The 26,147-nt window shown below is 46.4% G+C and overlaps 1 protein-coding gene across 2 annotated transcripts in view; it reads right to left on the bottom strand.

Moving 5' to 3' along the window:
- The window catches only part of RBM19 (RNA binding motif protein 19), a 116,613-nt gene that overhangs the window by 39,890 nt on the left and 50,576 nt on the right, over nt 1-26,147 (bottom strand). For both annotated transcript variants that reach the window (XM_030582731.1, XM_030582732.1), the window contains exon 22: nt 6,521-6,626. In XM_030582731.1, the coding sequence (XP_030438591.1) occupies nt 6,521-6,626 (106 nt within the window). The remainder of the gene's footprint in view (nt 1-6,520; nt 6,627-26,147) is intronic.

The raw sequence follows: 26,147 nt of genomic DNA, 5'->3' as shown, positions 1-26,147 counted from the left end.
ATCTGATGTTCTTTATACATCATAAAGGAAATGAGCAGAAACTCAACTCTCTCTCTCCTTTTCAGGTCACCTTCTGAGAGGAGGCTGGGTGAATTTGATCCTCAGGATCACAATTTATCCCCATCCAACCTACTGGCTGATAACCAGAGCTATGGCCAGCTGCTCATCCAAGACTGAAACTCATTGGAAGAGACTTCTAACCGTCCACTTACTAGTGTCTCATTACAGCGATACACCTTTAAAAGCTCTTGGTGCCCTTGATTGTTGAAAAATGCAAATCAAAAAGGAACTCCACCACAACCTAGCAGAAGCAACCATGGGAGGCAAGTTTGTAGAAATTTTGGTGGTGCCCAGAACCAGCCCCCCCAACTCCGCCCCCTCAAACTCCACCTCCACCTGCCTAAGGCTCTGGGTGGGGTTTCAGGGGGGAAGGCCTGGGGTGCAGGTCCTGAGCTGGGGATTAGGGTGCAGGAGGGGTGCAGGCTTTGAGAAGGAGTTTGGGTGCTGGGTGCAGGCTCTGGGCTGGGGCAGGGGGTGGGTGTGCAGGAGGGGGTGAGGACTGCAGGCTTTGGGATAGAGTTCGGGTGCAGGCTCTGGGCTGATGGTGGGGGTGTAGGAAAGGGTGAGGGGTGCAGGCTCTGGGCTGATGGTGGGGGTGTAGGAAGGGGGAGGTGCTGCATGCTGGGGCAGAGGATCAGGCTGCAGGGGAATGAGGGCTTGGGCTGAGGATGAGGGGTTTGTGCTGCGGGGGGGCTCAGAGCTGGGGCAGAGGATTCGGGTGCAGGGGGATGAGGGCTCTGGCTGGGGCAGAGGATCAGGGTGCAGGGGAATGAGGGCTCTGGCTGGAGATGAGGATTCGGGTGCAGGGGGATGAGGGCTCTGGCTGGGGATGAGGATTAGGGTGCAGGGGAATGAGGGCTCTGGCTGGGGATGAGGATCAGGGTGCGGAGGGATGAGGGCTCTGGCTGGGGATGAGGATCAGGGTGCAGGGGGATGAGGGCTCTGGCTGGAGATGAGGATTCGGGTGCAGGGGGATGAGGGCTCTGGCTGGGGCAGAGGATCAGGGTGCAGGGGGATGAGGGCTCTGGCTGGAGATGAGGATTCAGGTGCAGAGGGATGAAGGCTCTGGCTGGGGATGAGGATCAGGGTGCAGGGGGATGATGGCTCTCATTTGGGTGCAGGGGGATGAGGGCTCTGGCTGGAGATGAGGATTAGGGTGCAGGGGAATGAGGGCTCTGGCTGGGGATGAGGATCAGGGTGCAGGGGAATGAGGGCTCTGGCTGGGGATGAGGATCAGGGTGCGGAGGGATGAGGGCTCTGGCTGGGGATGAGGATCAGAGTGCAGGGGGATGAGGGCTCTGGCTGGAGATGAGGATTCAGGTGCAGAGGGATGAGGGCTCTGGCTGGGGATGAGGATCAGGGTGCAGGGGGATGATGGCTCTCATTCGGGTGCAGGGGGATGAGGGCTCTGGCTGGAGATGAGGATTCGGGTGCAGGGGGATGAGGGCTCTGGCTGGGGATGAGGATCAGGGTGCAGGGGAATGAGGGCTCTGGCTGGGGATGAGGATCAGGGTGCAGGGGAATGAGGGCTCTGGCTGGGGATGAGGATCAGGGTGCGGAGGGATGAGGGCTCTGGCTGGGGATGAGGATCAGGGTGCAGGGGGATGATGGCTCTCATTCGGGTGCAGGGGGATGAGGGCTCTGGCTGGAGATGAGGATTCGGGTGCAGGGGGATGAGGGCTCTGGCTGGGGATGAGGATCAGGGTGCGGAGGGATGAGGGCTCTGGCTGGGGATGAGGATCAGGGTGCAGGGGGATGAGGGCTCTGGCTGGGGCAGAGGATTCGGGTGCAGGGGGATGAGGGCTCTGGCTGGGGCAGAGGATTCGGGTGCAGGGGGATGAGGGCTCTGGCTGGGGATGAGGGTTCGGGTGCAGGGGGATGACGGCTCTGGCTGGGGCAGAGGATCAGGGTGCAGGGGGATGAGGGCTCTGGCTGGGGATGAGGATCAGGGTGCAGGGGGATGAGGGCTCTGGCTGGGAATGAGGGGTTTAGGGTGTTGGAGAGGCTCAGGGCTAGGGCAGAAGAGCAAGGTAAGGGCAGCCTGCCTTGCCATTAGCGGACGGCAGGCGCTAGGATCCTGGGGCAGCAGATAGCAGTTCTGCCGGGAGCAGATCTCTGGCAGCATGAGCAGGCAGGGATGCAGCAGAGGGGGGGACACAGGGGGAGGGGTTGCAGGCGGAGGCCGGGACCCGCTGCAGGCAGGGACACGGCGGGGCGGTGTGGTGGGGGGAGACCCGCCAGGGCTGGGACCCGATCCAGGCAGGGCCGGGGGAGAGACCCAGCTCCAAATATTGCTGGAGCAGGGCCCCCAGCCCTGAATATTCCTGGCGCCCGGGCACCTCGAGCCCATATAACCTGCCGCCTATGGCAGCAACCTCTGCTAGTACAACCCGAGCCAGGTAAATGAAAATCCCAAGCGGCATCCTTCCCTCTCCAACTCTCCACCACCCTTACAATTCTCCCGATTTCAAAATGTCTTAGGGCTTGCATGAAAACTACAGACCTAGTTTCCAAGGAAAAAAGGACATGCTCATGCTTAAAACCTTGCTTCTGAACCCTTGTGGATCTGATTTTACATTGTTTGGTTTAGCTTAATGTAACAGCTCACTATGGCAGGAATTCTTTGCTAGCTAACTGCCACTTACAGAGTTCTAAAATAACAATATGGCTTTGGGAGAGTCAGCCAGCTGAGTTAGCGATGGCTGCTCCATGTGCTGTGAATAGACTAAATCAGCCTAATGCAGTTTTCATTTGCAAATTTAAGCAAACTGCACCCCAAAATGCTTTGCAAAGTTCAGTAATAAATTCAATGTTGCTTATTTGTAATCCATTTCCAGGGCGCTCATTAAAAGGCATCTAGAGCCCATGCAGATGTGAACCAACAGCATACAAAACATTTCCAAAAAAGCCTCAAGAAAACCAGCCAGCTAAATCCAGAACACAGCCAGGAAGCATCACACACATGTTCAAAATGTGCTTTCTGATGAGCCATTGAACTGTGGTGCTGCCGGGAGCACTGGTAGCCAGGTCCTGGGAACGGCTAGAGAGGAGGCAGATGCTGGGTAAGCCAAAATGAACAGGGAAAGGTAGAGAGAGGAAGAGGTGGCCTAGAGGTGGGGTGGGACAAGTTGATGGAAGGTGTTTTGAAAGTCAGAAGGGCAATTCTGCGACGGATTCCAAAACCAAGGGGCAGCTAGTCAAGCTGTTTGAGGATTGGGCTGTGCAGATGGAAGAGACAATCTGCTTGTAATGGTGTCTGATGGCCTGGGGATTTGGAAAGTCATAGATCAAGAGACTGGACCGCTCAGTTAATCTCCCTTGAGTGCTATGGCTCACCATCTCCAAATGCTGTTTTAATTTTGGGGACACTGCTGCTTTGCCTCTTCATTCCCCATTGCCATATTAAACACTCAAGCATAAGAGCCTTAGGGCCAGCGTCATTAGAGGGACAAAGGGTTGATAACATTAGACTGCTGACAAATTTCTTTTCTGTCCTAAAAAAAAACAGTTCCAGTTGAGGACATTCCCTACCATGCCAGCTGAGCTCAAGTTTGTTTTAAAGGGTTGAATGTCTTTCCTGAATGGGCAATTTCTATTTGGAGACCAGATGTATTTTTATATCAGCAGGGGGGAAAGAAAGCACAAACTCTGCTTGCAGTATGAGTGGAAAAACAACCCAGTTCTCTGCAGTGAGTACTCTAGGAAACATACAAATAAGTTAGTGCTGCTTTAATCAGAATCAATGTGCTTAGCAACACTGATCTATGCAAAACAAATTCCTCCATGCAGTCACAAAACCAGTTCCCTTTAAACTTGACATCCATCTTTCAGAAGAGATGTAAACCAAGGACCTGGCCTGCAGTTTTAAAATCCAAGGGTACTTTTTTACAAGAGTTAGGATGTTAAAAACAGTTGCCCTGGCTACATTCCAATGCTGATCATTATATCATTCCTCACTTTCAGTTACTAGAGGTGATACCTTCAGTTCCTGTTCTAATGTGTCTAGAGCTGCTGTGTTCTGCAGTTGTGTCATACACCAGAGGTGGTTGCATTTCAGTAGTGGATTATTAATCTTACTACAGGAGCATCTTGAGGCAATCATGGCCCCACTGGACCAGCAGCCGTATTAACAAGAGTTGGCTATCACAGGCTACTTGTGGAATAATGTCCTACTCAACGTGAGCAAGGGGATCAGAATCTGGTTCTAAAAGACCCATTTGAAACACAATGGATTCTGAGAGACACTTCGGTGCCCAGTTCCTTTAGGCTGTTATGAAAATTCCAGTTCACTCACTCGGAGTCATTGTAATCGCCTTGCAAAACGGGTGGACAAGGCAGTTCACAGGAACTAAAAGTGCTTTTATCACACAACAAACATTTTACGTTTACAAAATGTTTCCATGTTACCCCTTACAATAGGTTCTTCTTTCACAATCCACAACAATTCAGCTCAGAGGTCTCTCAGCCTGCCTCCCCCGCTCTCGTTCACATAGCACTGAACTGGGAGCCAGTTATGCAAGTGTGTACAATATTCAGAATCCTACCCATCAATATGTGGTTCATTCTTTTCTAGATGGCCAACAGAATGAACTTGGTGTGCACTTTATTAAGACAATTAAATCCCTCAAAGAAACAGAAAACAAAGCTACTTTGCTTTGTGCTTTCCTGCTTTTTAAGGAATCTCTCGATGGGTGGCACACTTACCGTACGCTCGGATTCTTAGCAAGACCAGGCAGAACAATGTTCCAGCACAACAGAATCTGTGCCCTCGAGAGTTACTGCTACGTCAGTGTCCATTGACAAACAAAGTCACAAACGGGACTACAGATCTGAGGAATGATGCCCAGGTGAAACGTGTAACAGAGAACTCTGCTCCTTTAGGGGCAGGGGGTCTGCGGACAGCCAGCCCTGTTTTGAGGCAGGTCCTCTTTAAGAGCAAGTGTTTGGGCCTGGGAGAGGAAGCAGAGTGGTTCTGGTGGCAGGCCCTAGAAAAGAGGGACTTCCAGGTCTCTGGGGGAAGACTGGAGATGAACTGCCAGGGGCAGGGAGTTGGATTTACATTGAACTGTTTTCATGTTGGGGCTTGTTAAAGATTGTCAGTGCAGCCAGTAAGTGGTGCCATGGAGAAAGGGCCTGAACAGACTCTGGGGGTACGCCTATACTACCCACCGGATTGGCAGGCAGCGATCGATCCAGTGGGGGTCGATGTATCGCGTCTTGACGCCCGAGCGCTTTCCTGTACTCCACCGTTGCGAGAGGCGCAGGCGGAGTTGACGGGGGGAGCGGCAGCAGTCGACGTACCGCAGTGAAGACACCGCGGTGAGTAGATCTAAGTATGCCGACTTGCGTAATTTAGATCGATTCCCCCCCACCCCACCCACTGTAGACCAGGCCTGGGAGAAGGCATTTACTCTTTCCTGGGCCATGGAGACAAACGGACAGCCTAGGATGCCTCTCTAAAGCATCTGTCCCCCTTACAGGCATAGGTGGCGGGAAGGGGAGCAGCAGAGCATGAAAAACCAAAACCTTTATTTTGAGTCTTGCTGCTTTTCCCTGCCACAAGTCCTAACCTCTGCGCCTCAGGGTATGGGATGCAGCAACTCATTCGAGACAGAGACAAGTTATAAACACATACAACAGCCAGTAGAGGGTGCTGAGGTGGACGGGCTCTGTACATGTTATCTCCAGCCCCAATCAGGACCCCTTTGACTGGAACCAGGCTGTCATCTGCCATACAGTTGGGATCCAGGAACTCCTTGGATTATTCTTATATGTGTAAGAATAGTATTTGCTGAGATCGGGGCTCCGCTGTGCTAGCCACTGTACACACACATAGTGGGAGACAATCCCTGCCCTAAAGAATTTAAATTAAACAGACAAGACAGACAAAGGGTGGGACTAGGGAAGCATCTTTATCCCCATTTTATGAATGGGAAATGGTGGCTCAAAGTTGGGAATAACTTGCCCAGTTAGAGTCAACCAGTGACAAAACCAAAACTGGAACGAGGAATCTTTCTAACTTCCAAACCTGTGTCCATTCCACCTGTGATGCTATTCAAGCCACACAATACCATTTGGTGGGTTTTTACACGACAGCTTCTCTGGCCAGTCAGAAACGCTAGTCCTAGATTTATAGATTCCAAGCCCTAAAGGGACCATTGTGATCATTCAATCAGATTCCTCTGTATGTGAAGACCTTAGACGAAAACTCTATAGTTTAGGCCTCGCCTACATTGGGAAATAGCAAACAGCCCAACTATTGCAGGCCAAGCACTCAGGAAGATGCACCACTGCAAAATCCAAGTGCAGCCAAGGAAAGCCACAATAAAGTAAGCTACTGATTGCTGAAATCCTACCTTAGACAAGGCCACTGTTCTTTAAGTGAAAGGCCAGAAAGCAGACAACATTTGAGGGCTGGAAGAGGGAGGGATAGGGAGAGAGACTATGCTGCTGAGCTCACCTTGGCATCCTGTTTGGTGAGGAAATCCACAAATCCAAAGCCACGGTGAGATCCTGTCCCAGCCACTTTCTTTGGCAGGCGGACGGTCTTCAGCTCTCCAAAGGTGCTGTGAATAAGAGACAGGGAAACAAAACTTTGATAAAAACCCACCTCATTTATGAGCCAAGGCAGTGTCATTACAGGCAGGGCCGGCTCCAGGTCTCCAGCTTATCAAGCAGGTGCTTCGGGCAGCAACTCGGGAGCAGGGCAGCACATTCAGGTATTCGGCGGCAATTCAGGGGAGGGTCCTTCACTCCTGCTCGGAGTGAAGGACCTCCTGATGAATTGCCGCAGATCGCAATGGCGATTGTGCCTTTTTTTTTATTTTTTTGGGCTGCTTGGGGCGGCACAACCCCTGGAGCCGGCCCTGATTACAGGGATGTCCCCTTTCATGTACGCCTTGCAGGCATGACAGCTACAGAATGACCACTGCAGGCAAATGCTGTACCATTTCTCTAGGCCACATTTAGTGACGGATCTTGGTTACTAAGAGTCTTCCAACCAGACACTCCCGAACACAGCAGAAGACGTCTTTGCAGTATTTGGCATGTTTCTTCTCTGCTGGGAAGAAAGTAAGGATTTGCGCTGTACCACTGTACACAGTGCTGAACGCACAAGTACATCTCCTCGGTAATAGTTTAATATTAGGCAGCAGCACCCGGCCTCAATCTATGGTGAACTCTCCATTCCTTTCAGGCGGTATTTAAAATCAGCCGCTGCACACAGGGCACTGATGTGAACCAGGAAAGGACAGGAGCCTATGGGGATAGAAGCCAAGCCAGGAAGGCCCACAGTGCTAGCATGTCTTTCCGGGAACAGCTCCCCCATCTCCCACAGGTTCCACTCCTCACTCCCCGTGGACGCGAGTATCCTCTTAGCAGCATCCTAACTTGTAAAGCATTAAAGAATCAGGCAGCTGACTAGTTATTTCCCAATCCTGTCCGATGGGCTTCTCTTTTCAAGCTATTCTCTTACTTCAGAGCCCTTGATGGGCTGGGGCAGAGGGAAACGGAGCTTGTGAGAGCCAAAGGATGATTTTGAATACTTTACCTTCCCCACAACCCCCAGAGAGAAAGAGAGAGATGCTGCCATTTTAGAAATTCCACAAGAGGCCACCTTTCTCTGCAGCTGAGCTCCAGCTCCCTTTCTTTTCTTTTTTTTTTTTAGATGTCCAGTTATCATACACACATGCACCAATTGCAGACAATAAATATTTAATGTGGACTGGGTTTGAATAGATATGTTATTTTATTTGAAAATCTACACACACACAAAGGAGTTGGAGATGCTACAATGCCAAAGAGCGACCGAGACTAAACACAGTAAAGGCCGTAAATGCTCTCGTGAAATGATATAAGCTAAATCCAGAGAGTTAACCCGCTGCACTGGCAGCATGACCAGGCATTCATCTATCCAATTTCCTCAGGCGGTGCAGTGTATAAATGTAGCATTATGAATCCTCACAATGAATCTGCACGTCTGCTCCTCGTAGCTATTCCAGCCTCCCAACCCCCCCGCCCCTTTGAGATGGTGCTAAGGAAACAAACAAACAGAATAAAACAGAAGAGGCGCAACAGCCTTGGAGAGCAGGAGTGCTCAAGTCTAAACACAGTGGAAACACGACATTGTTTTCGGTGGGGAACCAGTATCCCACAAGGCGGCTAGGGGGAACTGAGACTGCAAGAACTCTATATACTTCTCTATTATTATCTGTATTAGAGTGGTGCCTGGGTGAGCTAACCAAGACTGGGGCCCTGCTGGTCTATGCACACCTAGTAAGAGATAGACCCTGCCCCAAAGAGATTATAGTCTGAAGGGGCAAGACAAAGAGCGGGAGGGGAAAAGAAGCAGACAGAGAGGAAGTGACGTGACTAAGCCACCCCAGCAGGTCAATGGTCAGATTAGAACAGGTCTCCTGGCTCTCAGACCAGCGCTCAAACTACTAGACAACATCAGGTCATGCTTCCAACAGGGGAATGTTGCAGGGTGGATAAAAATCAATGATTTTAAAAAAAAATCAAAAGAATTGGATTTTTCTGATAAAATACTTTTTGAGGAAAAATCTTTTCTAAAGAGTTTTAATTAAGATATATTATAGCTCAAAGATATCTCATCATGGAATAGGGATCATAAATTCTAATTCTATAATATGAGACAACATATTCATGTAATGTTTAAGAAAAAGATTTGTAAATGAGTTCCAATAGTTCATAGATTAGGAACCCAATGTTATGAGGTTCCACAGGCTTCTGTATAGATTATTTGGGTTAATCTTTCTATCCACCCAATGGGACTCAGTGCTCAGTGTAGAAGATACCATCAGAGATGCTTAGTTTTGTAGTTTTCAAACTGTGGATTTGTCTCCCCAGAGGTAACATGCTTGTTAACAAACGTTTTAAAATAAATAAATAATATATAGAGGTGAGAAATAACAGATCTCAACTCTATTGTCCCTTTGCAAATTTGTGTACACAGAGTCAATCCCTTACCTCTCTTGAAAAGTGAAAAGTTTCAAAAAGTTCAATGAATAGAAGATTGTTGGGGACTGAATAGATCTGGACAAGGAGAAGAAGTCTGAAGATTAATGTGAGAAGCGAGGGACATATGCTTTTTTGTTAAAATATTATGTTTGTTGTTGAAAAAAAACATCCAGAATACTTAATGTTGTTGTTTTAGTTAAATAAAACAATTTAAATGTCTGTCTGGTGATGTTCTCCTCCTAATACAGCCTGGCAAGAAAATCCTCCAAATATTAATAATTAACCTGTTGATTGGAGATAGTTCACTTCCCAATTTACCTTTGGTAAATGAAATAACCAAACAATCATTCATTTTCTGATACAGCTGGAAAACTCATCTGAAAAGTTTTCACAATAAATCAGTTTGAAAAGTATAGTGTGTACCTTCTAAAAATGAAACCTACATCTATCTCTGAGTTGTGAAGAATATGTATTTAGGTTATAACAACCAACAAGAATGCACTTTTATGTAGAAAACCAGCTTAAATCAAGTCTTCCTGACTAGTGATTTAAATCAAATCCACTCTGGAATGTTGCTTCTTTGGTGGCACTGCCTGGTGTGGAGAGCATGAAGAAGTGCCTTTGACATGGGACATGCACACAAAGGAATATGAATTATACTTTGACCTTATATGATATTCCTCTCAATGGAAGAAATCTCTCACTGCCACGTACAACCCTGATGGGAAGTCCCACAACCCTAATGTGAGATAGGTGGGCATCACCCCCGTTATAACAAAGGGCAAACTGAGGCACGAAGGGCCAGATTTTTAAATGTATTTTGGTACACTGCCATTGATTTTCAATGAGAGAGACTTCTAAATCAGGTGTTAGAACAATGAGAAGAAGAACACTTACATACCTGTGAAAATCTGGGTCAAAAAGCTTGAGTGACTTGACCCAGGTTACACACACAGGCTGTGACAGAGATGGGAAAAGAACACTATTCTTCTGCCTCTCAGTCCTGTGCCTTGCCCACAAGAAGCCCAGGGAAGAGGTCAGTGAGGGAAATATGCTGAACTCCACCTGTAGCTCTCCTGCTGTTATTATCACCACGTTATTATAATCACTCATACTGACCCCTGGGGATTGTTTGTTTGGAGAGATGACCTGAAAATCCACTGATGTTCAGACTCACCCGAAGTGCATAAAATCAGCTAAGAGCATGAGGTGGGCATACCCACAACCCGGGCGGCAGGCCAGATTTAACACACCTGGAGGGGCTCTGGGAAAGCAAGTGACACCATCAAGGGAGCTGAGCACGTTTGAGTCCCTTGGGCCTAGGGGACGGAGAGGACTGGAGGGCATAGACACCAGCTCCACCAGACTTGAGCTACTTGACAGTGGTATCCATGGAGCAGTTGACGAGGGGCTCAGAAGGGAACTCCATGCAAGCTTCTTCAGCGAGAGACCTGGCCTGGGTAGAAGATAGGGTGACAAAATGTAGGGACAGTCCCGATATTTGGGGCTTTTTCTTATATAGACTCCTATTACCTCCCACCTTGTGTCCTGATTTGTCCCATACGCTATATGGTCACCCTAGTAGAAAGGGATACACTGGGACTCCCAATAGAAGCACAGATGACCCCGCTGGGGCTAGGGAGAAGAGCCACCCTACAGTGTTGATAATTAGAAACCATAACACAGCAATTATCATACGAGCAGCTGTGAATGAAGTGGAGAGACTGGGCCTTTAATGTTCCCCTTGCCACCTCGGTGGAGAAACTCACACCTCATGCATGCAATTATTCTTTCATCCAGCTATTGGGGGGGAGAGGGCGGAAGCAATTACCCTCTCCTGAATGGGATATCCCTTATCCAGGGAAGATAGTTTATGCTCTGAACAAAGGGAGGTGGTCTCACATTTCTAATTTGTTTGAAGGGGTGTGCTATGCATTCACACGTACAAAGAGGGAGGTGTGCTTTATGGCAGCTCAGATCAATGACATTCCCCCCCTCCCTTCCCTATAACCAACTCTGATGTACACAAATCCCACTTGCCCACAGGTGTAAGTATGAAAATGCAGCTCTCTCTCTGCGGGATAGTTCCCTGATGAGTGTGTGGCAAACTGGACTCATCAACCAGAGGGTTGGCGAGGAACCTTGCTGCCGGAGCTAACACAAAGCGACGCACTGTGCGACCCACACCCTCTCCTCCTCTGTACAGATGAAGGAAAAAACCAGTGAGACTCAGAAATGGCAACTGACCCTTTCTTCATGGGACACTCGTGGGCAGGACCAGAGCTCTGACTCTCTGAAGTAACTAATGACTGAACTGAGATGTTGGGAAGGGAATTGGAATTCCCTCATTTGTACTGTGCTACATACCTGCCAATGGAGCAGAGTAAAAAAGAACAGTTGTTCTGGCATTACAATTCAGTGAGAGCCAAAAGGATCCTCACACACAGAATACCAGCCTTCCTTCCCTAGTGCATCAGTGCTAGGGTTCATACACAGCCTGAGAGCGCGACAGGACTCTCACGGCCATCGGTGCATCACCGCTCACTCCGTAAAAGACGCAGAGGTGACTTTGCTTCATACCGAACAATATTCACACAAAGACAACAGCACGTTGGCCCTACTGGGGTGAATCATCTCTATGGATTCAGGAAGAGAGGGTCACATACGTCTCCCCAATTGCGCACAAGCCCCAATCTGCGCCTCTACAACCCACAAATTGCAGGAGGATTCACCGAGGCAAACCAAAAGTCACAGGTGGCAAATGAGCAAGATGAGCAGATTTCCTGTGCAAGACCCCAGCTAGTGGGACACATCAGTGCTCCCCCTGAAACATACACAGCAGCACAAGGTTTGCAGATTGTCTGCATGGCTATCCTGATGTCAATAATATTCCCACCACACCATCAAATCTTCCAGCAGTTGGGTGGATTTCCTCTTAACCAACTGGGTGAACAGAGAGAGAAGCAGACGGAAGCCGCTAGACTCCCCATCAGCTGGGAACAGGTGATTTGGAAGAAGGAGCCCATGGCCTGCTGACTGTGAGGATGCTATGTTACTATTAAATGGACTGAGATCCTTGGTTTAGTTTGGTGGATAACAAAAAAGCCTATTTGGCACCTCTCAGCACAGGAAGGCCCCAGATACTTGGTGTTAGCACTTGAGCTCCTTTAATGGTGAACATGAAGGAGAATACAAATAAATATGGCAGCACGTGCGCCTCCTCAACACACACATTTCCCTGTGGTGCCTGCTGCTGTTGCCAATAAGCACCATCCTCCCTGTCACTGAAGTCTGTAACCTAGGGACCATCACTGACCTCTCCCCCTTCTTTTGCCTTACACAACCCAGGCCATGTCTAAATCCTGCTTCCATTAACACCTCGAGGTCTATCACCATCTTGCTGTCCATGCCCCCAGAAGTCCTTTCCAGGCCCTCATCTCAATTACTGTACCCTCTTCCTCATTGACACCCCTTGCCCCTCCCTCTTCCCCCCACCAGTGTCCATACTCTTCACTCCGGCTCCATCATCCCATACCTGGATACCTCCACTGGTGTCCTCGCTCTCCAACCTGTTTAGTTCAAGCTTTTTGTCCTCATCATCAAACTCCTTTGTATTCCTCCTGCACTTATTGACCTGTTCTTTTCTATAATTGTGTTGCCCCTGTGACCTGCAGTCACTGCTGAACCAAATTCAGCCTCGATGACCTGTCTGTCCACATCTCCCACAACTATCTCTATGCTTTCTTCCACAGCTGCCCCTGCACACTGTCCCTAGGCCCCTCCTTTTCCTCTTTCAAATTCCCTTCAAGACCTACTTCTGCTGTGATGCCCACAAGAAAATCAGCCAAGCAATGCTGGCTCCGCAAGACATGTTCTAACCCTGACTGCTCTGCATCTTTGCTGTGTCCTTTCATCCCATTCTCCGTCTGAATAATATCTATTTCGATTGTAAGTTCTTCAGGGCAGGGAGCTTCTCTTCCTCTTTGTAAAGTGTCCAGCATGCCTCTGGCACTACATAAATAATAATGATTGTACTAGATGCTTCCATAATTTAGCCCATTCACATTATATATTTCTGAAACGGCGTCATTATTCTTAGACCCAAGACACTGAGCAAAGATCAATCAGAATTAGCGTGATAAGCTGTTAGTCACTAGCTAATCAAAGGAAACTCCGCTGAAAGACTCCAAAAAGGAAAGGGAGAGCATAATTTCAAAACTGATCTATACAAATGGTCACACAAGACACTATATACAGTGCATCCCAAGAACAAGATGGTTCATCTAACTGTTGCAAGGAATCACCCCTGAGACACGCCCCCCAAATATATAAGCTAGAAAGCCCATCTCCCATTTCAAGCAAATCCAGCACCAATTACACTGCAAAGTCTAGTCGAGAAAAGATTTAACAGTTTGCCAGTAACACTGGGCGTTCTGGGCAATGAATGCAAAGTTCCCAAGCAGACACAAGCGCAGTGTAGCTTCTCCCTTCACTGACCTGCAAAATGCTGTCTACAGCATCAGGCCTAAATTCTGCATCATCTGAGCAAAATTTAGTTTTTGCTTGGCAATGATTTTCTTTATTACTTTTTTTTTTTAATAAATCATCCCCAAATAGCAATTCGCCAACAAACTGTTCTGCCAGTCTCTGCTCCTACACCGATTTACTGATTACAGAGGAATAATGGCCTCTTTTCTTTTTCCTCCTCCTTTTGGAACGAAGGACCCTGCCAAATAGGTTTGCCCCTGGGCTGAGTCGTGGTCAGTTCCACCCCCTACATGAGAGAGTTAATGAAATACACAGCAGAATATTCCTCCCCCTCAGGTCTTCAGCTGACTCCGGTACAGCTAATCCCATTACAAGAAAATAACGTGGATAATTCAAGCTAATGAAATCATTACAAGAATGTGGACAGCCAGAGGTGGACATTCAGAACCAATTTAACACTCTTTGGTGTCGTTATCCCCAGCACAGGAAAAATCTGAAAGGAGGAAGAAGAAAAAAGCCCTCCTCTCTTGTTAGCTTAAATCCTGTTAGAGAGTTCAGGAATTAATCTGCCACATATCTTCCCTATTACTATTATCATCATCATCAATAATGTCTCCTCAGTAACTTCAGAAAATTAATGAATGAATGCGCGGGAAGGAGGGCAGGAATGGAGTAAAGCCTTCTGACATGCTGAAACAAGTCTATCGCTCTTACTGCCAGCAGCCCTGACTGAGAAATAAGGCAGGAGAAGGTTGTTGGAGGTCCTTTCCAGCAGAACAGGCATTGGTTTGCAGAGGTAAAGCAATCTTAAGAAGGGGCTACTCCCACAATAACCTGCCAAGGGACGAATGTGAACACAAGGTTAATGCAGTAGCTTCTCACCGATTGACTTTGTCTGCACTAGGTAATCCTGTTGGACAGGACACTAAATATCGATCACCACCTTTCACTGCCCCTAAACCAGTGTTACAAGCAAGTGTCCTCTTAGCGTGGATGAGAAGAACCCAGACTAGTGTGCATCCCATGATTTATTAGATAGCACCTTTGTCTTCAAACTTGGTTGGCTCTTTGCTCACCCTACACTACAAGGCTTGTTTGGAGGCCTCTCAAACTAGTGCTGTGGAAAGGACTGTGGCAGGAGTCCAGAAATAGGGGGTATGCCTTGTGGAAGAAGGAAACGCTGGACACAAAGCAAACAGATCCCCCCTTTATACAGGAGCATCTTTACTAAGGAAGGAAGAGGCAAGAGAAGTCTAGAACGACTGCACATGCTGTCTAAAACTGTGATCTCGCATGCTAAGCATGGCCGGTATGTGGATGAGAGATCTGCAAAGGAAGTCAGGAGTTCTGCAAGACATGGTGATGCTGATTTTGCATGGGGCACTCTTTCTTCCGAGTCAGCACTAAGCAAATGCCCTGCAACGGTGTTGGGAGGCACTATGTTCTGGAGGTTCCATATTATCGGTGTCATGGAAAATAGATGGCCTCGCCTACTTATGGTCATTTATAGCCTATGGCGCTTTTAACAGGAGTAGAATTGTTAGCCTTGGTGTCCAGGCCAAATTCCATCTTGCATAACAATTCTCTGCCTATTTAATCCCTTCCGTAGTTTCAAATGGAGATGGTACTTAACTTTTCTCCATTTCCAGACCTACACCGTTGGTTAGTGTTGGTGTGCCCTATTGGACAATTGCCATGTTCCACCCCAGAAGGAGCTGCACTTCAGCACTGTGTTAAATGATCCTGACTTATGCTGTATGTGCTTTGCAATCTCATTCAACATATTTAGCTCATTTCCCTGAAGATTATATGACTAGATTCAGAATAACAGAGAAGTAGAATTAGAAAACACAAATATTTTAGCTCTCAAGGCAACACCAAGCTTTCCAGGTAGGCAGACTACTCTGTGAAATAATAGTAGCAGCTTGGAATGCTGTTTGGCTGGACCCTATTTAAACATCCCATGAAAATCAAGAGTGGCTGTCTTTAAAAGCCAGAGCTAACCCTTATGGGTAGAGCTCAAGCAGATGCCAGTATTTAGAGCTCGGCTAACCCTTAATCAGCTGCTTGATCTGTTAAATAATCCAATAGTTATAACATGAGAATGGACTTGTGGGTTCTATTCTAGACTCAGCAGATCTGCTGTATGACCTTGGGAAAGTCACAACAGCCCTGTTGTTGGAGTCTGCCACCTGCAAAATAGGGATAATATTTACCAACCTCATGGAGCGGTGTGAGGCTTAATTCCTTAATTAATTAGTGCTAGCAGAGTGCATTGAGATTAAAAAAAAAAAGGTGCAATGCAAATGCAAATATTTTCAAGGGGTAAAGAAAAATAATGAAACACTCGAAATGGTCTGATGAGTTTTAAGACACAAGAGAGTGATTTTGGTTTGCAAACAAGGCAAACTGCCTCAAGCCCTGTGTGACTGACAGAGAGAAAGGCTTCAAAATCAGCTGGTCAACTGGGGTTTTGCAGCCAAAGGGTACCTAACAGTTATTCTGTGGCGCACACGTGGTCCAAACTAACACAGAAGCAAGCCAGCAGGAGGACTTTCCTTTCCACAGTAAAAGGAGAAGTGCCAGAGAGGGAGAGGGAGAGGGAGAGGGGGTGGGTGGCATGGCCCATGGGAAGTGCCCAGAATGAATGCCACGGTTAGATTTCTCAGGGCACTCTCTTGAGAACATGTCTAATTACATCCAGACGGCACTTTCGGCACACCTGCCGCAGCAACTGTTTATCTCGCCGACGAGTTAAAGAGCATCATTTGCAAAGTTCGCTAGGAAGGAAAGCCAATTATCATGTCGCCGGCTAGGCACAAAGCACGCTCTCGTTTTATCTCCCCGCTCGCTCTCCACAGCATGGCAGAGGAGCCTTTCATGCTAATTTCTGCTGACTCCCTGCCACCACCCCCGCTGCAAACACTTTCTTACACATTGCCTCCCCCCCCCCCCCCGCCCGCTTCGCTCCTCCATTTGGAAAACGATTCTAAAGCCTTTCTGAGAACTGGCCCACCAGCGAACCTATGATACAGCAGAAGAGGGAGCAGGGCAGTAGGCGGAAACAACCAAGTGTTGCTGCTAAAACCCAGACCTGCTCTCCCGTGGTCACTCTTTCACCCCGGACCCACTCCCTTTTCATCGCAAAAATTTCCAAACATCCCCTGATCCAATGAGATGTCAAAAGGCAACTGGATTAGGCAGCCCCTGAAGGATATCTGTGCGATATCATAATTAGAGTGGTCATTAGCGACACACACAGCAGAAGGACCTGCAAATGAAGTGCGGCTTTTTCTCTCTCTTTTGAGCTTACTGTGACTATAGGAAGAGGTGGGGATTAGTCAATGGGACCTGCTTCAAGTGGTAAAATAAAACAACATGTTGTGAACAGGTACAAAAAAGAAAAAAAAAAGATGCTGGTGAAGTGAGCAGGATGCAGGGAGCGAAGCTCCTGGAGTGGGCGCTCTCTGCAGCTCTTCCAAAATCTCTCTTCAGCCACTGCATAGGAGTGGCACATTGCCAGTCACATCTATCCCAGCACACCCCCTCACTGCCGCTTTGCTGAGCTCAGACCAGCCAGCAACTGTTGCCTTATCATTCTCACTTCTCTCCTTTTAAGGTACTGTCCCAAACCTACCTTTCCCGCCTCCTCACTCCCCCAGCATGGCGCTCACACCCCTTCAGGCACTTTCCTTCTGTGATTCAGGATTCTAGCACCAGGGCTAAGAACCTTGGCTTAGCTCTTCTAGCGCTAACTCTCTGCATGTCTAGCCCTCTTGTCTTCTGACTGTCACATCAAATCCCTTCTTTTCTTAATGCTCCTGCTAATGTCCTCCTCTCACTCAGGACCACCAGTTGACTGGTTTGTTTCCATTGTTGATTGAAGTTTTATTGCTGGGTCCTGCTACCCCTTCCCACACATTTGAGATTAAAAGCATCTGTATAGATCACGTGATGTCATGGTTGCGGGAAGAATGGAGCAACCCCAGAGCTCAGGTTCAGGATCCAGGCAGAGCTAGGAAGCGTGGTATACAGCAGAAGAAATGCATAGTGCATCTACTATTAACAGAGGGAAAGTAGCTGCTTAGAGGATTAAGCATCAGTTTTTGTAGACCTGGACTCCCCCAAACCACAAGCAAAATCCCACCAGAATAATTTATATCCCAAGAGAAATAAGTCCAAGGTGGCTTTCAGTATTTGTTTAACACGTGCATTATCATTAAGGCCTTACTTGAATCGTAGGATTATTGTCAAATAATTGCTGCTGAGTTGCAGACAAGCCAGGGAAAATCATGGAAAGTAATAACAGATCTGTTATCTGCAGTAATTTGGAAAAGCTGACAACAGCGGGAGCCCTGCCATGTGTGGGGCTGACAGTGGGAGCTCCTACTGTCAGCCACCTGGGGCAGAGAGTGGGAGCCCAGGGCTGAGAGTGGGGTCTCCTGCTATCAGCTGTTTGTGGCTGACAGCTGGATCCTGGGGCTAAGAGTAGGAGCTCCGCCGTGTGTGGGGCTCAGAGTGGGTGCTCCCACAGTCGGCTGCCCAGGGTGGCAGAGGCTTCTCCTGTCACCCCCACACACAGCTGGGTTCCCGCTGTCAAAACTGCGATGGAAGTCTAATGTTGCAAGATCCGCAATATCGCAAATTAAGGGAGGCCTTAATCATCCTCCTAAAGGACTCAACACAGGAGAAACAAATACAATTCAAAATTGAAACATACAACCCTAGCACACTGTCCGTATCTCACCAGTTTTAGCCTCTCTGCCTCTAGCCAGCCCCCTTCTCAGGCCCTTCTCACAGCTGTATGGAGAGGGGAGGATTGACACTAGGTACAGTGCTGCAGGTGAGGTAGCTACGGTGTTATCTGATTATAACTCACAAAGTGTCCCCTCTGCTTTTCAATAATACATGACACATACGGGGTAGAAAGCTGTGTGTAGTTCTGCCTAATATACGACTCCACTGAAGTCAGTCTCGCCCATTTCCTAAATCTCCCTCCCTTCACATGATCCTACAAGTTCAGAGCCCATCAGTATCTGAGAAAAGTTTTCGGGGGTGGGGAACTGTAATATACATTTTCAGTATATTAATCCACATATTTCGCCTCTCATCCTCCTGCTCTGTTCTCCCAGAGAGATTTAAACCCATCTGGGCATGGGCTCCATTGTTGTTTTGCTCTGTGAATTAAACTTGGCATCTCTCCACCACCACCTCACTGTATAATCACCTTTCAAATCGTTAGCACAGAGAAACCCTACTGTCCCAATACCCACTGTGACAGACCCAGGCCAGAGGGGTACAGGATTCTGGTAGAGGGCAAATATACTGGTCACTGGATGAGCAGTTTTCTGTTCCCTGAGTGACCAGAGCAGGGGCTGCACTAGCATAATCAAGAACCTACTAGAACCAATTAAGGCAGACAGGCTGATTAGAACAGCTGCAGCCAATCAAGGCAGGCTAATCACGGCACCTGGGTTTAAAAAGCTCACTCCAGTCAGGTGAGGGGGAGCCAGAGGAGAGAAAGTGTGTGTGAGGAGCTGGGAGCAAAAGGTGCAAGGAGCTGAGAGGGTGTGCTGCTGGAGGACTAAGGAGTACAAGCGTTATCAGACACCAGGAGGAAGGTCCTGTGGTGAGGATAAAGAAGGTGTTTGGAGGAGGCCATGGGGAAGTAGCCCAGGGAGGTGTAGCTGTCATGCAGCTCTTACAGGAGGCACTATAGACAGACAGCTGCAAGCCACGAGGCCCTGGGCTGAAACCTGGAGTAGAGAGTGGGCTTGGGTTCCCCCAAACCTCCCAACTCCTGTTCAGACACAGAAGAAGTTGACCCAGATTGTGGGGAAGATCACTGAGGTGAGCAAATCTGCCAATAAGCGCAGGACCCACCAAGGTAGAAGAGGAACTTTGTCACACCACTTATCCATGTTAACTGAATTTTCTGTGGTGCTCAGGCACCACCAAATGTGCTTCTTTTGAGTACTTATCAATTTGCCCTCAACACTCATATGAAATAGGTAGCAATTATCCTCTTTTATAGAGGGGGAAACTGAGGCTGACATTTACCAAAGGCCACACAGGGGGTTTGAGGCAAAGCCAGAATCAGGACCCTGGTCTTCTTAGTACTAGTCCAGAACCCTCCCCACAAACCCATCCTTCCCCTCCCAAGAGCCCTCAAAGACACTATTCACTAGCACCATTTCCCCTTGCTTAGACTGTTTTCAGAAATGGAACAACGTTTTGCCCCTTACTCAGTTTATTTTCCTTCATGGTTGCTTATAAGGGATCTTATCAAAAGCTTTCTGAAATTCCCAGTAAATTAGTAATTATGTAGGTTTTCAGAATAATTATGTCCTTCCATGCCCCCTGATGTATTATTTACCTGAGATGTACATAATTAGGGCTCTTCTTTATAACTGGTATTACGGGCACTAAATTCTACTCCAGTCTATCGTGTAATTACACAGTTAGGCTGCGTGCTAAACAGAATAAGCATAATTCCAAAAACTGGGCAAAAAAAATCCCCTTTCAGCAGCACAGTGAAGGGGTTTAAAATTTCAATATCCCTCCATTTAACTCATTTTTAAACAGGTGCTCGTATCAGGTTTGGCTTCTTAATTTTGTTGTATTTAATCCCACTTTGCAAGGTTTAATGTTGTGCAAGATACTAAATTCCGTAAAGAGATTTACTTTAAAGCTAGTGTTAAAAGGGCATTTCCTTTCCCAGGTCTGCACAGATTTGCAAGTGATTGTAGAAGCAGAATTGTATTGTCTTAAATTCTGTCTCTTTTCTCCTTCCCCGCACCCTCCTTCTACCTTCCAAATAATGATTATTTTTCGACAGCTTCTCAGCTGCAGCTAGAGAATGACAGACATAGACAGGTACAGTTGCCATGGTACAACTGTCACAGTACTTTAGTTCTACTGTGCTGGCTCCTGCAGAATAATTTAACTAGCCCTAGTGGCAGTAGGGGAGGTGGAGAATGCTGGGTGGCTGAGCCCAGATAATCTAACTTCACCTGCAGGAGAACCTAGTTCAAGCCCCATCTCGGAAGATGCATGTTGGTGCTCTCTGCTAGGTCCACAGAGATAATGATTAAGAGATCCCCACTGGAATGTCTTTGGAATTAGAGAATTACAGAAATGCATTAAATTGGAAGAGCTGTAAAGTCTAGCAAGCTCCACTGCTTGATCTTCTGGGAATGCACTCTGCAAACATATTCAGTCTGTTCCCCCCAAAATTATTAAGTCCACAATAACCTCAAATTCTTTTATGCTTCCCTCCCTGCAGCATTTAACTGCTTGATCAGAGTGTTGATCAGTGACAGGTATCTGCTTAATGTCTACATTTATTCTTGTACTTTAAAACTCTAATCACAAATTACACAACTGAAGCAAGAAACAATCTTGCCCTGAAACTTTATTTATGCTTACACACTGAGAGTTTTCCAAAGCCACTTAGGGGGCTTTGACACTGAATCTCCGTTCATTTTAATTTTAACGGGAACTGAGCATCCAACTCCATTAGGTGGCTTGAAAATCCCAGTGTAATCTCCTTTAGATCAATCAGTTACATCTCCCCTCTCAAAATGGGTGACCATACTCATGAGCACAGGCCTTGGGAACTAAGAGTCTTTCTATCTCAGTACCACCTTTGAGTCTTCATAGCACACTTTTTAAAAAGACACTGGTATTTATACTAGGTGAATAATCCTCATTCCATTGATGACTAACAAAGCCCTTGGTTCGTGGAACTGTTAATACCAAGGCAGAATGGGTTACCCATCCTAACAAAGGCAGTGCTGTTACATATTGCTTTGTTGCAGCTTAGATAAGTTATTTGGGGGAGGGCGTTGTATCAGAGCACATGTGGAAACTAACAGCTTGGTTTCACACTGAGAGGTGTGTGTGAGAGTGAGAGAGAGAGAAGGAATTGATCCACCACCGAATTTTTGCATGTGGTGATTGTTTACTTTCATGGCACCACTCATGAATGCTGTAGTTTATCCTATATGGGTCACTTTCTACTCTAGTTCATTCAGGCCTCCACCCGGGTTTTGTGCAATAGAAATTAGCGTAGAATCTCTCTGAAAAGGCTTTTTGTAAACAGAGGAGGTTGCCCCTTGTGGGACTTGCAGCGTACTTTGCACAGTTTTACAGCCTAGTATGTCAGTATCCTCACTTCTAAAAATTACACCACACAACAAACTCCAAAGGTGTGTCTACCCTGCAATTAAATACCTGCAGCTTCCCCATGTCAGCTGACTCGGGCAGTAACATTGCACTGTAGACACTCGGGCTGAAGGCCAAGCTCTGGGACCCTAGAAGGGAGGAGGGTCCCAAAGCCCGAGCATCTACACTGCAATGTTACAGCCCCGCAGCCTGGGTCAGCTGAGAACAGCCAGTCACAGGTGTTTAACTGCAGTGCAGACATACCCCTAGGTGCCAAGTTCTGCCCTCTGATACTCAGATGCAACTCCTACTGGGGGTCACTAGGTGGTACCTACATGTATCAACAGGAAGATCTATGATCTACTGCCCCAAACCATGCAAGACACTGTGTGGCTGAAACCATGTGAGAACTCCATCCAGGCAGAGCACCACATGAGCTAGGGCTCTAGACTGTAATTCTACTTGTGCAGATCACCTTGCAGGAGCAGGCCTGAGTTCAAAAGCACCAAGTCACCATTGTGGTGACACAAAAGCTGGAATTTCAAAATAGCCCACGGCTTGGCCAGGCCTGAGATCTAGGTGCCCAACTCCCTTAGAAAACCCTCCTCTTGAAAATCCCACTCTAAATGTTTAAATTACAGCTATGGTCAAAAATAATTTAAACTAAAAAAATAGTAATTCCCGGAGAGCCCACTACAACTCCATTCTCCCAGATCCTCCTTCTGAATCAGTTTCAAAGCCAGATATTTAAATTCTCAGCTCCATGGAGGACTTAAGTAACTGAGGAGACATTCTATTGTGCCTTGCGTGTCATCAAGCAAAGCCCCAACTATTTAGCCAGTGTGCTACATAGGAAAACAGAGTATCTGTTAGATACCAGGCTGAGATTATGGTGCTAGCAGCTGAAAGACATTAATTTCAGGTTCAGTTTTAGCAGACTACATCTGATCTTATGGAGAATAAATACAGAAGCACTAGATATTATTTTTAGGCAGACACCTATCTGAACATAGCTACAATTTAAGAGAATTTCTATTCCTGTAAAGCTGCAAAAGAACTTCAAAAGTAATCAGATTTTAATCAGAACAGAGAAGCACACGTAGATTAAAAAATGCAAATATATTAAAAACGAAGTTCACATTAAGTGCCTCTGTTCTCATTATCTGAGTACAACAACAATCACGAGATCTGACAGTGTGGCATGGACTCCAAAGAAGAGAAACTTCCCCACCCATCTCTCAGGTCTTCTTAAAATTGGGAATGGACATAGCATTAGTACATGGAGTTAACATACCCACTCAGAATCTGATGAAATGGGAAAAACAACAACTGTTTTTGGTATGTGAAGCTTAAATTTGGGTGTCTGTTTCTGTTCAACAACACAAAGCCTCGTGTCTGAGTATCTATTGGCTGTAGGTTGTCTCTCTTTATAAGCATCTTGTTAAGCATACAACTGCAGCATACAAGAAAATGTTATTTTTACAGTTTTTTTTTTCAAGACACCTTTATTGTATTTCTGCAAACATCTGGCTACTTATCCACAGTTCTCAAAGGGTAGGTCTGCACTACCCGCCGGATCAGCGGGTAGCAACTGATCTACCGGGGATCGATTTATCGTGTGTAGTGTAGACGTGATAAAACGATCCCCGATCACTCTCTCGTTGACTGCTGAACTCCAGCTCGGCGAGAGGCGGAAGCAAAGTTGACGGGGAAGTGGCGGCTGTTGATCCCGGGCTGTGAGGACGTGAAGTAAGTGATTCTAAGTTGATCTAAGATGCGTCGACTTCAGCTACGCTATTCTCATAGCTGAAGTTGCATATCTTAGATTGATTTCTCCCTCCCCTCCAGTGTAGACGAGGCCAAAAAGTGTTGGGTAAGCCTCCCAAAAGAGTTGCTCTTTTAGTTTACTTCGTTATTTGCGCATCAGCCCAAGGAATGATGATAGCAGAAGCGTGTACAGCCTTAGAAATAACAGTACTGCAGACAACAGAGCAGCTCAGCCTTCTTTTGTCAAATGGACACTGCAAATCTAGTAGTTTTCTTTTACTTTCCTGTAGATATGCTTTGCAATCGATGTAGTGATTCTCAAACTTTCATACTGGTGACCTCTGAGTGCAACCCCCCAACCCCTTATAAATTAAAAACATTTTATATTTAAAATTATAATAAATGCTGGAGGTGAAGCGGTTTAGGGTTGGAGGCTGACAGCTTACGACTCCCCATGTAACAACCTCGTGATGCCCTGAGGGGTCATGACCCCAGTTTGAGAACCCCCTGATCTATGGTATATATTCAGAATTTAAACATGCCATACCAACTTAAATCAGTTTTAAAGTAAAGTGAATACTTTTGTCCATATGTTCTATAACAAAACTTAGTTTTAAGAGTCTGTTTGCATTTGTAATGACCAGTTGATGTTGCGTTAGTATAAAAGAACTAGCTCATCCTTTTAAGCGGCCTCTCGTGTGTATTATGTACACATATATGACATGACCATGGTACAGGCATATACAGACAAAAGCCATCAGGAAAAATTCTGCAGAAATCTTTATTATCAGGCAAGAAAACATGGATGGTCTTCTGGTTTTAGCACTAGACTGGGACTCTGAAGATGTTTCAGTTTCTAGCCTTGCCACCAACTTCCTGTGTGACCTTGGGCAAGCCACATGTGTACCTCAGTTTCCCATCTATAGACAGGGAAGAGTATTTGCTTTCTCCTCACTTTGTGCACTCTTCAGAGGGGGGACTGTGTCACTGTATGCATGTACAGTGGCAAGCACCATGGAGTCCTGATTTTTAAGTGGAACAATACAGTAATACAAAGGAATAAACAATGCTTACTAGCATGAGTGGTCCTCATTTACACTACACTGCTGTGCGGGGGTAAAAGGGTTTTACATATAATTTATGCTACTATTAAGGGCCCTTTACATACCAGAGTAGTGTTAGTGGGCCTTTATATATAGGAGAATAAGACCCAGTTTGAAGGATAGTATCCTACATTTTAAACTATGATCACTCTAATAAACTGTTGCAAATTGACATTGCCATTTAATGTTTAGAGTAATCACATGATAAAAACATAGCTTAACTGCACCACCAAAATTGTGTTCTTTGCATTTTTGTGTTTACTAGGGTTCCTGCGTGCTTTGAATTTGGTACACAGGAAGTCCATCCACTTTGCTCTTGTAACACTAGATTGTAAGCTACACTAAAACATTTTTCATACTGTCTGGAGGGGAAGAGGAAAAATAGTTTATTCCTCGATCAGGTATTAATTTAGTAAGATTCTACAGTATTTCAGTACAGATTTCAAGAATGTACAAATGGGATTTACTCAAGCAAAGCTGTACTTATCCACAGTTCTCTTAAATATGGTCCCATTTTATTGGCATGCAATATATTGTAAGCAGAGTGAGCCCGTGTAATAGTAGCTGTGAACCCTGGCTACGTAACCTCACTAATTTAATAAACAGACATTGACAAGACTAAGTGGCTGCTTAGATGGCTTTACTATCCTCTTCCATTTCTCCCCCTCCCAACTAAAAGCCTCTTAAATAAAACAAATTAAACCACACACACACACACGACCCACCACACTGCCTGAGCATTTTACTGCTTCATTCTTCAGCGGGAGCCAGAAAAATGCAAATGAATCCAGAGACCACAGAACGGCTCACTGAAGACTCAGAACGTAGTATGGGAACGTGTGTGTTTTGCTTCCCCCTCTCCCCACCACCGCTAAAACATCTGTAATACTACTCAGCACAATGCCATAGGTGTCTGCAACCAATCAGAGGCGATGGCAGACGCTTGTACCTTGCTGACAGATGCTGTCAAAATAGCCTTGCAGTCACGGGCTGGATGATAACATGAAAATGATATACAAACAAGGGGCGGGATCATTATTCTACTCAGTCCACTGGCACTGCACACTCAGAGAGATGCAACACACCCAAGTCCTATAAGAAGTTAGGAAAGGAAATGATACCCTAAAATAACCTGCCATTACCAAATGTTTTAAAGAGACCTGTCTATAAACAGAGAGTGGAATTCACCTTTTCTAAGCAGCAACTATTTCTATTAAATTCACCTTGTTTTTATAAGCTGCATTTTCAGACCCAAAAGTACTAAAAGCTAGTATATGCTACGGAGATCTTTTCCCTTGCTGAAATGCAGCAACTTCTGGGGTGGGACAAAACAGCTGTTTTGTGCCAGGAATGCATTTATACTGTTTTGAGAGTCAGGAGGGAGAATAACTTCTCCCAAATGAAATTGCAGGGAAAATGTAGGGAAATAGGATGCAATTACCCAAAGCTATAATTGGACTAAGTCAACATGGGGCTCCCATTCCTACAGCTGTGAAAGGGTAAAGACGTCTTCAGGCTTACATTTTCAAAATATAGGAACCTACACAGATGCTCACAAAATATGCATGCACCTAGGTAAGAATC

This window comes from Gopherus evgoodei, chromosome 13 (assembly GCF_007399415.2).
Source record: "Gopherus evgoodei ecotype Sinaloan lineage chromosome 13, rGopEvg1_v1.p, whole genome shotgun sequence".
In the NCBI taxonomy this organism is placed as follows: Eukaryota; Metazoa; Chordata; order Testudines; family Testudinidae; genus Gopherus; species Gopherus evgoodei.
This window is presented reverse-complemented; position numbering and strand designations above follow the sequence as displayed.